Below are 17542 nucleotides of genomic sequence, written 5' to 3'. Positions count from 1 at the left end.
CTGTGCAGATGGAACCATTAGCAATTAGCAGCTGGATCGGATCTGAAGCGGCTGCCTGTTGTTTACAAAGTTCAGGATAAAACCCAAACAGAGCTTTGCTTCCATATCAAAATCAATATTTGCTCTCCACTTTACTGAGCAAAGTCCATACCACCCTAAATTACAGGCATATGCCACAATAGTCTGCAAATGCTGCTTGCTGACCTGGAGTTCATCAGTTAATTCATTTAGTGAGGAATGCAATTAGTAAGCAAAAGCTCCATCAGGTCCCACTGGCACTCCTAAGTTTTATTCTATAAAAATGATCTGCAGATTGGAGAATGTAGGGTAGATTTGGCCTGAAGAACAGGAGGAAACAAACTGCCACTGGGAGAACTCAAACCTCCTGCAAGCTCAGCAATCCATAATATGACCTTATTTTCCTTTTCCAGGGGGAAAATGGGATGGGAAGGATGGAAAGCACAGCGGTAGTGATCCAGCTCTCTTAATGGTAAATACTAAAGGCAACAGTAATAAAGTGCCTTGAGTTTTAGTTACTTTTCAAATTCATTTCCTGTTCTTCCTCTACAGGGCCACCCTCTCCTGCCACCCATTCAGACACATAGTTCCATGCCTTCTCTAACTTTAAATATTTAAACCCTGAGTAGCTAAATTCTTGTCACTCCCACAGGGCAACTGAGATGAGTAGAGATGCTCTGCTCTTACATTCAGATAGTGGAAGAAGCTGCATTCAAGGCACACATTTATTGAGTGGACAAGCACCCCTGCTAGGTGTGGACCACTGATGTCAGTAGGGGCACATGTCCTTTTGGTAGCCCCTTTTTGAGCCCCCTTGATTCACCACCCCAAAAAGCACAGATGAAGTTGGTGCAGAACTACCTGCAATATCCACACAGGTAAAAGGTTTACCTTCCAGCATTTTTTGGAGACTGTTCCTCATGACGTGGATGTTCTCTATACCTATGAACTGAAACCTGATGTTGGAGTAATTATCTTCATTCTCATAACCCTTTCCAGCTGCTCTGTTTGCCATGGCATTCAGCTGCAATAAGAAAAGATGAGTCAGAACAGAGGGCACCTTAAAGAAAAAGGAATAATGTGGAATATGTTTCTTTCACAAGTGAAACAGGGTTGAATATTTCACATTTTGCACATTTAAATGCCAGTGGATGTCATTTTAACCTCTAATCCCACACAAGCAGAAGCATGAGCTCCACTGGTTCTTCCTTTGCCATTTATGCGGCAGTCACTTTGACAACTAAGCAAGCTGTGTTTTCTTTTTACATGACGAAATCTCCTTCATCACAACAGGTGCCGTGAGACCAGAGGGACTGTATGATGCAAGGACTCCTGGGGGTCCTATGAATACAGATATCTTTGTGCACATGCACACATTTGCACATCATAGGACCAGGCCATCCTGGTGTCAGGGCAGAGGGGGTCCTCAACACAACAGTGTCCCCAAATGCAGTGTAACTTTTCTCCATAGAAGCAAAATGGTCACCTTTTACTGACATGAACCTGCCCATCTCATGAGATCATCAAGAGAGACCCTGGGCCCAATCCCATCCAACTTTCCAGCTCAGGTGCAGCTGCAATGCAGCCGCGAGGTAAGGGAACAAATGCTCCCATATCTTGAAGAGCCTATGTGACTGTCCCCCCACAGCAGGATGCAGTTCAAGCCCCATTGATATAGTTGCACCAGAAAAGTGAGACAGGATCTTCTTCATTGTCCTGCTGTGGGAGATCTGATTGGCCCCTTCTGTGTTGGCATTCTGGTCCAGTATGAAGCCTTCTCATTCCAACAGGACTCTGGCCTGCCAGGTGTTTGAATTTCTACCCTTGGAACCCTGGAATGTTTGTCATCTCTGGCACCAGATGGTTTTTTTTAACCCCCTGCTCTGTAGTTCTAATGTTGTTGTTGTTGTTTTCTACTGTGTTGTTTTTTTTTTTAACTTCTTTATTATTTCTATTATTGTGTTGAGACTATCAAGAGTAATATTATGAACCACGGTTCCCCATATTGGGGCAGCAGGTCAGGACAGAAGCCCTTTCAATAAATGATTACAAATATGAGAGAAAGTAAAAGGGTGCACTCAGGGACATCAGTGGGTTGGGTGTAAACCTGCTCCCAGCCACTGATGACCCTAATCATGCTCCTATCCATATAATCTACATAATCCTATCCTGGGTTTGGTTTTTTGGTTATGCTAGAGAGGTCAATGTAATTACAGCTCTTGTGCCATAAATTCAGAGGTGGCGTTTAGCAGATGAGCTGCAGAAAGTGGCCTATTCTAGTCTGCTAAAGCAAGGCAATGGGTTCTTACAGCTGGGGGTCCTTTGAAAGCTATATGGCAGGGCATAAATACAAAAAGAACAGTTATTTGTTCTTATGCAGATGCATTTGTGCGTGTGCATTTTAATCTATTGATTGAATACTGCCTTCAATTGGACAATATATCCAGAAGATGGCACTCTCTCTTCAGTACCACAGCATGTATAAATCACTGATCAGCTCTCCCTTGTTGAATTGTTTATCTGCTGGGCTGGTTTGCTAAAAGTACCGGTGTGTACACTTCTCTTTAATTTGGGAGAACCCAGAACATCTTACTATGTTCAAGACCTGGCGAACCAAGTATGTCATCTGCGAAGGTGCGGGGGTGGGGGGGGGAAGAAGGCTCCTGTTTAGGCAAACTTCACAGTTATCAAATTGTTCACAGGTATGGATTGTGCTGATGCATTGAGCGGTGGGTTGGACTTCAACCCTGGGGTTGCAACTTTAATGAGGTTGTGAAGCTTCAGTTGTGGGGTCACGGCAACCTGCGGGAATGAAAAAGGTTGAAGACCACTGTACCAGAGAACCACCAGGTAAAGGGAGAGGCATCTAGTGTACCCCTTCAGGTACCAGAAGACTGTGTCCCAATCCTGCCCAGGTTCTTAGCAATTGGGCTAAAATAGCTTTCACTAGTGGCGTACGCCTCCATTTTGCTCCTACCATGTGGAAAGGCTCTGAAGGTGAGGGGGAGGGGCCACTTGCATGCTGCAGTGAAGCTCCCTGCAAAATTTAGTGCTTTGTACCCCCTCTAGCTACATCAGGTGTCATTGTCCTAACATTCCAGGTGCCCAGCTTTAGGGCAGGAGTTTTCTTTTTTCTGTTGCCTGGTGCAGTGTTGTCGATCCGCTTGTCGGTTTTCACCCTAAACCCCATGCACCCCATGAGGTTAATGGGCCGTAGTGAGGCAGCACCTTACTGGCTGGGGACTGCCCAGCTTAAGGCAGGCAGTAACTGCCCAATAAGATGCAATGATCTCTCCCACCATTGGAAGCAGCCCTGGGCGTCAAACTCTACGCCAATCAAGTGAAGACTTATAATTGGTAAACTGCTGCTTCCTGTGTTGTGCCAATGCCGTATAGCGGAGTGTCCTCTCCAGTGCACGAAGCCTGGGTAAAGAAGGTCTGGAGAATAGGCTGTTGCAGCAAATCCCCCCTCTCCACATTGCTGGAATGGTCCAATGAAAGGCAGAAGCCAATACGGTTGGTTCCAGTAGCGTCGCAGGAGTTGCCACAGCGCGACAGTGTACAGCTGCGAACTGCCTCAGGGACTCTGGCTCCAGATTTTGCCTCGAGGTTGACTCCTGAAGCCCTTTCCACAACTGGATATAGCCACAAGGCAGTGGAGGTTTGAGGTCAGAGTTTCCATCTCTTAGATGAGCTGCCTTCCCAGGCTGACAAGTCCCATCTACCCGTGGCTGTTTAGTCGCCTCTTACGACAAGTACAGTTGAACTGTACAAGGATACCTGCAAGAGGGATCTGAAGGCCTTAGGAATGGACCTCAACAGATGGGAAACCTTGGCCTCTGAGCAGCCCGCTTGGAGGCAGGCTGTGCAGTATGGCCTCTCCCAGTTTGAAAAGACACTTGGCCAACAGACAGAGGCAAAGAGGCAAAGAAGGAAGGCTCATAGCCAGGGAGACAGACCAGGGACAGACTACACTTGCTCCCAGTGTGGAAGGGATTGTCACTCCCGAATTGGCCTTTTCAGCCACACTAGACGCTGTTCCAGAACCACCATTCAGAGCGCAATACCATGGTCTTCTGAGACTGAAGGCTGCCAACTAGCTACACCAGGGGTGTCCAAAGGTTTTGGCAGGAGGGTCACATCATCTCTCTGACACTGTGTCAGGGCGGGGGGGGGGAGAATTAATTTACATTTAAAATTTGAATAAATTTACATATGTTTACATAAATTAATATACTAGAGGTGGAACTTATATGAATGAATGAAGGTCTTGCAATAGCTCAAGGCCTATAAAAGGCCTTGCACAAAGCAAAGCTGGCCTTTCCTTTGCTGCCACTACTGCATCACAGACGTGAAACAGCAAGCAGTGGAGGAAGCTCTCACCCCATAGCTCACGCAAGAGATCAAACAGTCGCCCTCACGCTGAGAGCAGTTGCATCAGGCCAGTGCAGGCTCCAACAAATCTCCGGAGGGCCAGAGGCTCATTGGAGACTGGGGGCTCCCTGAGGGCCACATTGAGAGGCCTTGAGGGCCACAAGTGGCCCCAGGGCCGGGGTTTGGGCACCCCTGAGCTACACCATTGCCCTTCTCCTTAACAGTGTGAGTAGCTAAGGTTAGGAAAGTATCTAGTAATTTGTGTGTGCAGGTAGTTTGTTTTTGTTTTGTTTGTCTTTTAAGCTTTGAGCCAACTTTTTGCCAGCCACCCATCTTGGTCAATCTGGTTTTCATTTTTGACAGAAGGTTTCTTTGTTGATCGCCTGCATCCCCTTCCCATTCTTTTATTTTTCCCTTGTTTAGGGATTCATTTTTACTGGTTATCTGTCTGGCCTCAGTTTACTGGTAAGGGTACAGGTTGCCATACTTCACCAAATCACTCCAGTCTTACTACTGTTTGTTTTGGCTTTTGTGCAAGTAAGAATCCCCTGGATTTTGGGAACCTCATTTCAGGTTGGGGAGAGAGGTTTTCCAAGTGGGCAATGACATTACAAGGACTAAGTGAAATAGTATTTCCACCTATTGCAATTTTAGGTACTGACCTAGCAAGGCACTTCAATGGAATTTAATGCTGTCCAATTCACACTAATGAACTTTAACATCCTCTTGCAGTTAGCCCATTGCAATTAATTATAATTGTTATGCTTAGTGTTTGTATAGTGCTTTTTGAGTTTGCAAAGCACATATATTATCTTGATGTAATTCTTACAGCCACTACCAACAGAGACAGTGCCGCCAACCACCACTCAAAGTGGTGATCTGCACAACGGTGTCAGTCTGCAAAGATCAGCTGCTGGTCTGTAGTGAATTTCCAGTAAAGAAAGAAAAAATAGTGATACTATGGCACAAATATGGTACTGGTCCCTGGCACACTGGAAACAAAAATTGTAGATCCACCACATCAGATAGTTTGAGAAGTGATGCTTATAGCACTCTTGTTAAGCTGCTCTTATTCCCATATTGAAGGTGGAAAGCTGAGGGTATATATTATGTAAGGTTACTTAGTGAGTTCATGGCAGATCTGAACCAGGAAAGTCTCAATTTTCAGCTCAGCCTCTTTGCCCCTGCGCTACACCAGCTCTTAATGAGATTTCATGTGAGAAATCAGTCTATATTCAGCAATAACAGTCACCCAACAGAATACAGATTTTCTTACTTTTGGACGCGTATCAACAACATATATGAAATCACTTCCTGGGTTTGCCTTCCTGATAGACTGCAGCATCTGTTCATCCTCGAGACATCGTGCGCTGAAGCCTGACAGAGGCTGACTACTCCTGCATATGGAAGCCTGCGAAAAATCAAAACAGAGACAGAAATGTTTAGAATAATTGGGTAAGAGCGTTTGGATGTGCTAAACATGCCAAATGTTTATGATTCGAGAGGTTATGCACACCCTGTATTTGGGCCAAGCAACCAGCACTTCGGAAAATACGGCTCTCTGGGGCTTCTCATCCGGCCAGTAGTGCAGCCAGAAAGGGGGGGGTGGCATGATAAGTACTGTAGGCAGCACAACACGCCATATAAGCGGCCCCTCCCATTCGCCATCGGAGCCATTCCAGGCAGTGAAGGCAACATGCAGGCACAGGAGCACTTGCAGTACTTACAACACCACCTCACCTTTGGCTCTGCTACTGCATCTGGCCCTCCCCCAGGGTCATATCCCTCACCTTCAAAGGAAGTACCTTTTATACACCTCCACTGCATTCTCGCATGTGAACCTAAACAAATGGCTGTTTAACTACCAGAGCAGCTACCAGAGGCACTGTCAGAAGTTGCTCCATATGTGCTCCAGCTTCTGACTCCCATGTGCAAGTCAATATTCAAGTAACCCCTCAGACTTTAAGTGTAGAGGAAAAAACTGTGGGACCTGGGCTCTGTTTGGAACTGTAGCAGACTGGGTAAGGGAGAGGGAAGTGCCTCCAGCCCACCTCCTCCTTGTTTCCTGTAAGGATTATGCAGGATAGGGTAGGCAAAACAAGGAGACAATAGCAACATGGATTTATTTGATAGGGAAAGAAAAAGCAAAATGGAGGCATAAGCAAATGAGGAGTACAATATGAATAACTGTACAATTTCAAAAGTGATCCATAATCAAACAAGGGGTACAATATTAATAATTGTACAATTTCATAGAATCTTGGAGTCGGAGGAGCCCACAAGGTCATCTAGTCCAACCCCCTGCCTGTAGCAGGAAATTCTAGAGCAGGGCTGTCAAACATAAGGCCCGTGGGCCAGATGTGGCCCCAGAAGCAATTTATCCAACCCCCATTATAATTGGGCTTTCCCAGTATGATAATTGGGCTCTCCATATCTTGAGAGAGCCCAATTATCATGATGGGAGAGCCCAGTTATAATGGAGGTCGGATAAATCCAATAAATATCTTGAAAATATGAAAATCTTGTTCAAGATTTGCACATTTTCTCTTCTGTCATTTGCAGTCAATGAGCTTCTATGGGAGAATAAAGTGCTTGTTTCTGTCCATCATCTGCTTAATGACATCACTTCGTGCTTAGTGATGTCACTTCCAGCCCTCAGTCAGCAGCACGAATGCTAGCTTTGGCCCTCTGCATGAAACGAGTTTGACATCCCTGTCCTATAGCATCTCCAGGAAGTGCCTGGAAAGCCTCTGCTTGAAGATCTCCAGAGAGCAAGAAAGTAAATTTCAAGGGTGATTCCTTACATAAACTGAGACTGGGAATCCAGTCCTATGCATGTCTTCTCAAAAGTAAATTCCCCATTGAGTTCAATGGGCTTGCTCCCAGGAAAGTGTGTATCGGATTACAGCCTCATTGTACTAAGCAGTTTCAAGATAATAGTCTTTGTTCTTCGTTCACAATTAATTGCCTCAACTTCTTGTTTGGATCCATTCCAATATCACAGACGACTATTATTTCTCACATATCATGTTTACAGGTAAAAGTAAAAAATATCTTTACCTTTCTGATTTCCAAGCCACTCAGGTGTGCTAGAAGTCAGTCAAAGAAATAGTTAATGAGCTCAGTGTTCAGACTTGTAGTGGTTGGAAGGCTAGATGGGGGTCCAGTGGTAGATAGCGGACATGTAGCTAATTGTCCAAATCAGTTTGTGTGACAAGATAGATGCACGTCGGTGCCCAACAGTCATCCAATACATTTGCCATGAAAATGAGTTAAGAACATAAGAACAGCCCCACTGGATCAGGCCATAGGCCCATCTAGTCCAACTTCCTGTATCTCACAGTGGCCCACCAAATGTCCCAAGGAGCACACCAGATAACAAGAGACTTGCATCCTGGTGCCCTCCCTTGCATCTGGCATTCTGACATAATCCATTTCTAAAATCAGGAGGTTGCACATACACATCATGGCTTGTAACCCGTAATGGATTTTTCCTCCAGAAACTTGTCCAATCCCCTTTTAAAGGCGTCCAGGCCAGTCGCCATCACCACATCCTGTGGCAAAGAGTTCCACAGTCCAACCACACGCTGAGTAAAGAAATATTTTCTTTTGTCTGTTCTAACACTCCCAACACTCAATTTTAGTGGATGTTCCCTGGTTCTGGTGTTTTGTAAGAGTGTAAAGAGCATCTCCCTATCCACTCTGTCCATCCCCTGCATAATTTTGTATGTCTCAATCATGTTCCCCCTCAGGCGTCTCTTTTGTAGGCTGAAGAGGCCCAAATGCTGTAGCCTTTCCTCATAAGGAAGGTGCCTCAGCCCAGCAATCATCTTAGTTGCCCTCTTTTGCACCTTTTCCATTTCCACTATATCCTTTTTGAGATGCGGCGACCAGAACTGGACACAATACTCCAGGTGTAGCCTTACCATAGATTTGTACAACGGCATTATAATATTAGCCGTTTTGTTCTCAATACATGGCTTGTACTGTGCAATAGTGACAACTGCTCCTATGCTGCCTGGGGAAAGAGAGCCAGGGCAGAGACAGAGCCCATAAATGGACCCCAAGCCCAGTGGGGATGCTGGGTGCAACACTCCTGTTACTACAGCAAGAGGGATGGCTGATTGGCTGACCTCAGGAGGGGAAAGCCTGCAAGAGCCTGAGCTCTCTGAAGCACATGCAGCTTGCTGCGCTTTATTTGAGACCAGTTAGCGAGGTGCTGAGGAGGAAGCTGTGGAAGCTGTGGAAGCTGATGGAATGGACCAGAGGCAGGGCTGCACAGCAGAAGACAGAGGCAATGATGTGTAATACAGAGTTAACTGTAAACACCATCCTTCTCAGATAGTGGGGCAAGGGGGAGAAGAGAAACTGAGAGGGTGAGCCCATACCCATGGGGACTGGCAACTATTATAAAACCTTTAGAAGTGGTCTGAGGTGGCTGATGGTCAGGCTGATCAGGGTGAAACCATGGGACACCCTTCTTTGCCACAAGTACAGCACTCAGCTTGAGCACAGTAACCAACTTCCAGCCAGACCCAAAAGGACAAACCAGTTAACTCTAAATTCACTTCTAATTTCTCCAGTAAACTCAGGGAAATCAGAACAATATCAGAAAAAAAACCCCAATTTTTAAAACTTACCTCTCCATAGGCCACCTGGACATCAATTGGTCTCCTTGTATTTAGGATTCAAGGGGTATGTCAGGAGACGAAAACGGGGCTAGAATCTTGGCATGTGCTAGTGTCACTGAGATCCACCCCTGCCACTCCCTGCCCACCCTACTCCACACTCTGATCCTCCCCTGACAGACCATGAACTGCCCCCCCTTTACTTGCTCTGGAGTGGTATCTGGGATCTGCTGGTAAGTGTGCAGAGCCTCCAGCCATTTGCACCAGCAGCTCCAGTCCAAATGGTGGCAGTGTGCCATTTGCACCATCATAACAGGACTTACCACACAAGATCTGCTGACGTAGGCCCTACATAAAATTAGGACATAAGTATGCTATAACAGTTTTACTATTATATAGCTAGAAAAACCCAATATTTCTATATTAATATTTACACACAGGGAGTTGTTTTGAGCAATATCATTTACCTTTGATTTTTAAAAATTATTTGAAAATAAAATTCAAATCAAGTGAATACAAAATACCAGTCCAACACTCACATTGTTCTGCTTGTAGTAGTAAGAAAGGGCTGGAAAACGTCTCCTGCTTCGGAATTTAGAGCTTCCCACAATGATATGGGCAGTGGCCGATTTGGGTACATACACTTCAGTGGGATATGAGTCACAAACCTGTCCAGAAGTAAAAAAAATAAAAATAAAATGAACATAATTTTATTGACTAGTTTGTTAAAGCAAAACTTTGATTACATAGGCCTACAAATAACACCTTTTTTAAGTTGCCAAGGATGTTTGAACAAATTTAGGATATTTTTGGGGTGCTGAATCCAGAAATGGCATCGGATTTGCCCAAATGCCTCTATTTTGGAAGTACGGCGTAGCCACCTTGTATGCAGATTCAAACAGCTTCCTCATAAGAAAGCTGATGCCATGGCTTCCTCAAGAGGAAGCTGCTTGAATATAAAGAATACATATAAAGTGGCTATTCAGTACTCCCAAAACTAGAACAAATCAGGCAAAACTGATATTTTTTGATTCAGCACCCCAAATTTACCTAAGAATAGGTCTAACATTTATGACAGCAAAATGTATGTAGGCCTATGTTATATTTTGAAGCTCTCTTTCCAGTACATTATTTCAAAACACTTCACAGATAAGTACTGTATCCACACTTCTCTTCAGCATGCACAAGAGAGGTTGAACAAATAATATCTGAGATTGCCACCCTAATGCATGCTTACACAGTGGGGCTTACTTTCAAGTGGACATGCATAGAATTTAGCTGAAAGTTTTCACCATCTTGTCAACAAATACAAAATCCACACATTTTGAGATCAACAATTCAGAAGAACTATGTAGAACAGACACAGTTCTAAAATATTTTAGAACTGGGTTCTGTTTTCTCGTTCCAGTGAACAATCAAATGCAACAACCATGCGTCTCTTCCTTGCATTCCCCAGTAACGTTCCCCTAAAGAAAATGCATGGTGTCACTGCCCTCAGAGCCACCCTGCCCACCAAGAATAGGTAGCCAATGAAATGGGGGGGACGGACGGACCAGGAAATTCTGAATAAAAACATGACCAGGGTGACATGGGGAGACGGATGTTGGGACAGTACTAGATGTTCCTCATAACATGCTGCTTGGGTCACAGACTGCACACCTTAAGTAGCAAGGACTCACTCGGTAATCTCTGTTGACATCACTGATCTGCCAGTAATTATTTGGAACCCCCATACGATGGTATTCATCCTTCAGGTTCACCAGCTTCCACCCTTCTTCTCGCTCTTCTTTGTTTAATTTGGGGTTGAAGGAAAAACAGTACAACTCTTCATATTTCACTGAAGGAAAGGACACAGAGGCCATTTCTCCATGTGAATTATTATCATTGCACCACAAAACATCAACTTTTCTTTGCTTCGTCAGGCCAGCTGTCACATTTTTCACAGATTACAAAACTGATGCTAGTAATTTGTTGGAAAGGCTGCCTTCTGCATATACTGCAAATCCCATCTTGACGGTATTTCAAACAAGTTCAGGATTCTGTCTACCCAGACACTTTATGACCAAACTCTGAGGAAAGGCAACCATTTCCCCAATTGAGATTATTTTTGACCATTCTGTATGTATTATGGAGACAAAGTGAGTGGGTTGTGTTTGTGAGTAGGCAGGTCACATGCATAAATGTTAAGAGTAATGCTTCTTGCTCCTTTCTGTTATACAGTTTGCTTGTTAGTCATTTTTGTCTTTCCCTGTAACATATAGTTTGGCTCATTTGCTTGATCTTAAGTAAGGGCCCAAATACTATACAACTTTCTAGCACCAATGCAGTTGAGCCAATGGAGTGTGTGCTGCATCCTGTAGCAAGGGGGGGCCATCACGGTGACCTCCTCAAAGCAAAGAAACTTTTGTTCCGTTCCTCAGAGATACATTGCAGCTGCATTGGCGCTGGGAAGTCGAATAGAATTGGGACCTAATCTAGAATGGAACTGGGGAGAATTCCCCTGTAAACTAGATACAGATAAGGGGACAGCAATGGCCCCGACTCACCCCAGCATAGCAAAGAAACTGTTTTATCTTGTAAACCACACTGTGAACTTTTGTTGTTGATGAAAAGTAGTGTTCAAGCATTCTAAATAAATAATATATTTGGCCAGTCAACAAGCAATCTCCTGGCAATGGACCAGGCAAATGTCACAGAAAAATAATCATTCCTGCTTTTGTTATTAGATGTCACAGGGCATTCTCAACTTCATGTAATATTTGACCACAGTCAAACCACAACAGGTTAATTATTACTTGCAAAAACACCTGAGTCACGTTTCTGTTTAAAAAAATATTTGCCCATCAACTGGCAGATTTCCTAATGCCAGTTAAGTTTACGGGTTATATCCTAAAGGTTTCCTTCGTCCCACAGAAGGAGTCCTTGTGAACGCCTTCCACTGGAGAAAGAGAATTTTTGTGACATCACCCAATGGATTATTGGGGCAGTTAACATCTGCACAGTTAAACAGTCACCCCCAATTGTTTTTTAATTTGTTTTATTCATTGTTTGATATATTGTGATTTTATTGTCTTTTTGGTGAAGCTCTGTAAGCTACCTGGGGCATTTGTTGCAGCAAAGGAAAGGTGGGATATAATTTTTTAAATAAATAATCTGTTGAAGGCACTAGGATCAATTACCCACATTTTATTGTTAATAAATTGACCAAACAGCAGTGCTTTATTTCCATGTTAATTTCTGGTTTCAAACAGCCCAATCCTAACCACACTTTCCTGGGAGTAAGCCCCAGTGACTCTAATGGGACTTACTTCTGAGTAGACATGCACAGGATTGGGCAGAAAGTCCTTTATTTCTGCACTACTTGTACAGCCAGTTCAGTGAAGGATTAGAGTACTGTTGCTCCACTTTCTTTCTTACGCAGAACAAATCAGTTTGCCTGGTTTTTTTCTTTTCTTTTTAAAAATAGAGTAGCATGTGAAAAGCTGTGAAACTGCAAGGTGGGGGGGAAGGGTAAGGAAACGTCAGAATTTAGCCCCTACAGCGGTGCCTATCTCGATTGCTCCCAGTGCTATTATCAATTAAGAAGAAGCAAAGTAAGTGAGTGCCTACCCCACATTCAGGAACAAAAGGGGAGAAAGGACACTCTCCAGTCAATACTTTAGGCCCAGGAGTATTGCACAGTTACGTTCTACTCTAGAACCCTTGGGATGCTGCTTTCCAGCATCCCAAAAGATAGTAAGGCTGCAATTCTATCCACACTTACCAGACAGTATGCCCCATTGATTATAATGGGACATACTTCTGAGCAGACATGCATAGGATTGGGCTCTTAACCCATTTCTGCCCAGTCCACAGGTGTACGCATTTAATCCCTGCTGTATATTTGCAACATTGGATAGAAATGGCTTCATAACAGCTAAATCTTCCAGGAAAAATGGTAACTCCAAACTACCATTGGTCAGTTGTGGATTCCGTCACAGTTCAGGCACATCCAGGCATAGACTAGAGGCAATCTGACAAAGTGAATTCAATTCTGGTCACTCCTGTTCACCAGTAGTAGCAAACTGTTCTCTGGATTCTATGGGCTAAACTGTTAAGAATGTTTGTATTGGGGGTAGGGGGGAAAAAGAGTGTTGCTTCAAAGAAGGGTACTAGATGACCTTCAGCTCCCTTGCCTCATTATAGTTTATGAATTTATGTCCCATAAAATCATGGCCAAGAAGATTGAAGTGAATTATAAACCCAAAACAAATATTGCTCTGTCAACAGTTAAGCCCCCAATAAGCAAACTCTTGCAACAAACACTAACGCTTTGTGCATTTTTTCCAACAGGCTTTAAAAGGCTGATGTTGATGCAACAATCAGGTTCCGTAATGAGCGTGTACTTGAAAGCTGTCACATCAAACAAAATGCTTGGTGTACCAGGTCCACCCGAAGTCAATCTGGCACTTGAAGCAGCACAACTTCTGACCCCATTTTCTTCTTTGGGGGGGGGGGGGGACATGTGCACAAGCCCACCCCACTGCCACCTTATCCATGGCCACTTCTTCTAAATGATCAGGTAGGGGATTCTACTCCCAAGTATTACTGGAATATAGATTGGATGAGCCATATGTAGATGTTGAAGTGGAGTGGGGGAATTTTGGAGTAGCCAACAGCATACCGAAGGGCTGTGAGAGTGCAGTCCCTTGCACTGGCCAAGGAGTGTTGCCAATGTGCCATAAAACATAAAATGTTCGAGACTACTCAGGAGGAAGCTGGGCTAGCACAAGGATACTTGCTGGCTGCCTTGCACTGGATCCAGTTCCCTGGTTGGTAAATAAGCAGGGGCATTTTTGGGCGGGGGGAAAGCAGGACAGTGGCAGACCAGGCCTGGCAGGCAGTCGGTGGGGCTGGCCTTGGCAACTTAGGCCGGATCCTAAATCCCATGCCAGGCCCTATTGGCCTTAATGGGCCACTCGGATTTGCATCATTGAAATTACTGGCATAGATCTGAGTAGCCTCATAGGGGTGGCTGGTGCATGACATGGGATAAGGAGATAAATGTTCCCTTATTCCTAGTTGTGCCACAGCCATTTGGTTTGCCTGTTCCAGTGCAGGTTAGGATTGGGCTGCCCATCTATCATTTGGAAGTCTGACAACCCCTTCTGTATAGTTATGAAAGAAAGTTGCTATGCTTCAGCCAAGCTAACTGTGCCATGGACTTATGTTTGACACTCTGTGAACCTGAACAAGCTTTGTATTTCATACTTTGCAACTGAAATGTTGATAAAACTTAAGCTGAAACCAGGACATGTTTGTTCTAATTTGATCTAATTTAATTCCAACCAGTGATGCAGGCAGGTGTAATGGATAAGTTTAATGCATGTTTTGGAAACTGGTGAGCAAATACATGTCAGAATTTCAGCCAGATCTTTCTACTTAAGAAATTTTTTTGCACATTAACTATAACAATTGTACCTAAGCAAATGGAACGTGGACTAGGGTACATAAACCTTTGTCATGACAATAAACAGAGAAGGCTGAACTCCAGAGACTGTTTTAATACTCTCCTCACCTTTTATTTTAATTTATGATTTCATATTCTGAAAGTTTGTTGTACACAATGATACCCTTAGGGTGCAACCATATTCACATTTACCTTTGAGTAGGTCCCACTGAGCTTTGTAAGATTGACTTCTGAGTAGACAGACATAGAATTGTACTGTCTATTTCCTTTACAGTTTTAGTATTCAGGTCTGCCCCTGATATCTGTGGGGGTTCCATTCCAGAACTCCCCGCAGATACTGAAATCTGCAAATACCTGGGTCCTGGTTTAAATAAATACAAAAAAAGTGCACGAAAATTGGGTTTTCTACCTTCATGCAGCAAAACTGCACTATTTCCAAGTTTCTCAGCCCTAAAACTAACTCTAAAGACCCAAACAAACAATAGGAGTAGACCATCACCTCTAGGTCCTGTTTGAAAAGAGCCTAGAGATATTTGGTTGTCTCTCAAGGATACAGAATGATTAATTTGACAGCCTTTGGTATGATCCTGCAAAGCAACCTGTTTAATCTTAGCCACCAACCCTGGCCTGCATCCAGGTGATTTTCTTTCTACTAGCTACACTCCCGAAAGTGACAAAAGTCAGCAGTGATATTCAAATACTAGTGTGTTTTGTCTCCACACTGCCAATTAAAATGTGTTTCTGCCCAAGTAGAGGCTGCTTGCAGCCAACTGAATGATAGACAATTCAAATGCACATTCTCTGTGGTTCCATATACAGTCACAGGTATACCCATACTTTGATAAGCAAATAGACATGCTTTTGTTAAGCATTGTTTCTGTATATGGTGAAACAGTACCCCAACTGCTCAGTCTCTTTCAGCCAGTTTTACAAATGGCAGGGCATCAGTCCACCAAACATCAATGTCTGTGAGACATTCAATCAATTAAATTGCCAGTTAATATTTCTGTTTCTCCCAAACGTCCAATCTGTACCTGGGCGTGCCAGGCGTATTAAAGATATGTAAACATCATGGCAATCTCTTTCCTGAGGCAAGATAAATTGGATGTTCTGGAAGTTCTTGCAACGGATCAGCAAAGGGCAACCTGTAGCAGTTGTAGCCTGTTTTTCAATAGAGGAGATTTGACTGTGAAGGACCTGAAAAGGGAACACAAGAAGTCAGGCTGAACGGCAACAAAGGATAAGCCACAATAAAAGAATAGAATGTTTGTACCATGTGTGCTGGTGGATGCAATGTTCCTGTAGAAAGCAAGGCATTAGTACAATGCAGCTGGTTTATTACAAAGGATCTTGAGTCTCCGGACATCAACATCCATCTCCAGGTAGTCCCTTACTTATGTTCTGGTTCTGTTCTGGATGTTTGTTCAGAATTTGAAATAGTGCTATCACATCTGCATGAAAACACAAGGATGGGCAGACCTCATCTGAGCAAAAGTGCCAACGAGGCTGTCCTTAAATCGAGCCATCAATAGGTCAGATGACATTAAGTCAGGGACTACCTGTACTGGGAAATATAAACTTTTTGGAAACTTCCAGTCTTAAAAGTGTAGTTCTGAATGTACAATGGAGTACTCAGTCATCACTCACAGATGTGTAATGCAGTACCCCAGCACCCAGGGCGGCAACGTCATGATGTCATGTGACATCATGTCATGTGGCACCACTTCTGGTTTCTCCCCAGAGAAAGGGGTTTGCTGCAGTGGCTTTGTGCCCACCTTCCTTCTCCTATGGAGACTCCCCTTGAAAGGAAGCCTCTACAGGAGAAGGAACAGGGAGGGTGTGAAACTGCCAGCCCTTCTCATTCGAGGAGAACCTGGAAGTGACTGCCTTGTGCTGCTTGTGGCACAAAGCAGTCGCTTACTGGTTCTCCCCAGAGAAGGGGCACTCATTGTAGCAGTTCCACACCTTCTGTTCCTTCTGCTGTGGAAGCTCTCCTTCAAGGGGAACCCCCACATGAAATGAATGGGGGTGCAAAGCTGCCTTTGCCTCCTGTAACTGGGACAGAATCTGAGGGCAGTCATGTGCTGCCCCTTGACACAGCACCTGAGCAGGTGCCCCTCAGGCCCTGCCCTAGATAGGGCCCAATCCTATGCAACTTTCCAGCACTGATGCAGCTATGCCAATGGGACTTGCACTGTATCCTGTGGTGGAGGGGCAGCCACTGAGGCCTCCTGAAGGTAAGGGAATATGTGTTCCCTTACCTGGGGCTGCGTTGAAGCTGCATCAGCACTGGAAAATTGGATAGGATTAGGCCCTCACATATCTGATCACTCATTTTACCTGATCCAATGATTTTTGGAAGGTCTGGGGTTCTCATTCCGTACGCAGAAATTAACTTCTCCCCTTAATATCAATAGAGGAAACATAAGGAGCAAATAGATTTGCAAGCAAAGAGATGAATGCCCAGAATTATCTGGTCTCTTTAAAGTGTGTGCAGGTGTCTGATCTATCCCAATGAATAATACATTTGTTCAGTAAATGTGAAGAGCATTTTTATAGATGGTAAAATAAATCAAGATCTGTGCAGATTATCTTTGGAGAGATTTACATGGCAGTAATATGAAAATTGTCATACCCATGTCTCTTTACGAGTATCTGACTCATTTTCCACAAAGATAACATGAGTAGCTGTTAGATACAAAGTTCCTAAGGCAGCCCTTTTAGCAGATATTCCATCAATTAAGCGTACATTTTCCACCTAAAAAATAAAGAGAAATGATAGAACAATGTTGTTCAGTTGTTCTTTATAATCCAATTTCAATCAACAATTATGTCAGATTATATATTAAAAGATACAATATTCATTTGAGCAGGCCAATCTTCTTCCACTGCTTCATTCAGAAGCAAAAAAGGCACCACCTGATTGGTCAGAACTGTGTTTCTGTCAAAGTAGAGGCTGCTTGCAGTCAATTGGGTGACAGACAATTCACATGTTTATTCCCCCTGATGCTATATAATAGGTATACCCATTTTTTGAAAAGCAATGCTTTTGGTAAGCAAACAGATTATGAGT

At 43.9% G+C, this 17542-nt stretch overlaps 1 protein-coding gene across 1 annotated transcript in view; it reads right to left on the bottom strand.

The window, feature by feature from the left end:
- The window catches only part of MTMR7 (myotubularin related protein 7), a 51564-nt gene that overhangs the window by 19905 nt on the left and 14117 nt on the right, over nucleotides 1-17542 (bottom strand). The window contains exons 2-7 of the mRNA XM_066632818.1: nucleotides 17105-17227; nucleotides 15504-15666; nucleotides 10700-10857; nucleotides 9560-9688; nucleotides 5669-5803; nucleotides 910-1042 (exon numbers count right to left, since the gene is read on the bottom strand). Coding sequence (XP_066488915.1) covers nucleotides 910-1042; nucleotides 5669-5803; nucleotides 9560-9688; nucleotides 10700-10857; nucleotides 15504-15666; nucleotides 17105-17227 — 841 coding nt within the window. The remainder of the gene's footprint in view (nucleotides 1-909; nucleotides 1043-5668; nucleotides 5804-9559; nucleotides 9689-10699; nucleotides 10858-15503; nucleotides 15667-17104; nucleotides 17228-17542) is intronic.

This window comes from Tiliqua scincoides, chromosome 6 (assembly GCF_035046505.1).
Source record: "Tiliqua scincoides isolate rTilSci1 chromosome 6, rTilSci1.hap2, whole genome shotgun sequence".
In the NCBI taxonomy this organism is placed as follows: domain Eukaryota; kingdom Metazoa; phylum Chordata; class Lepidosauria; order Squamata; family Scincidae; genus Tiliqua; species Tiliqua scincoides.
Note: the sequence above shows the minus strand (reverse complement) of the source record. Positions and strands in the feature narration are given on the sequence as shown.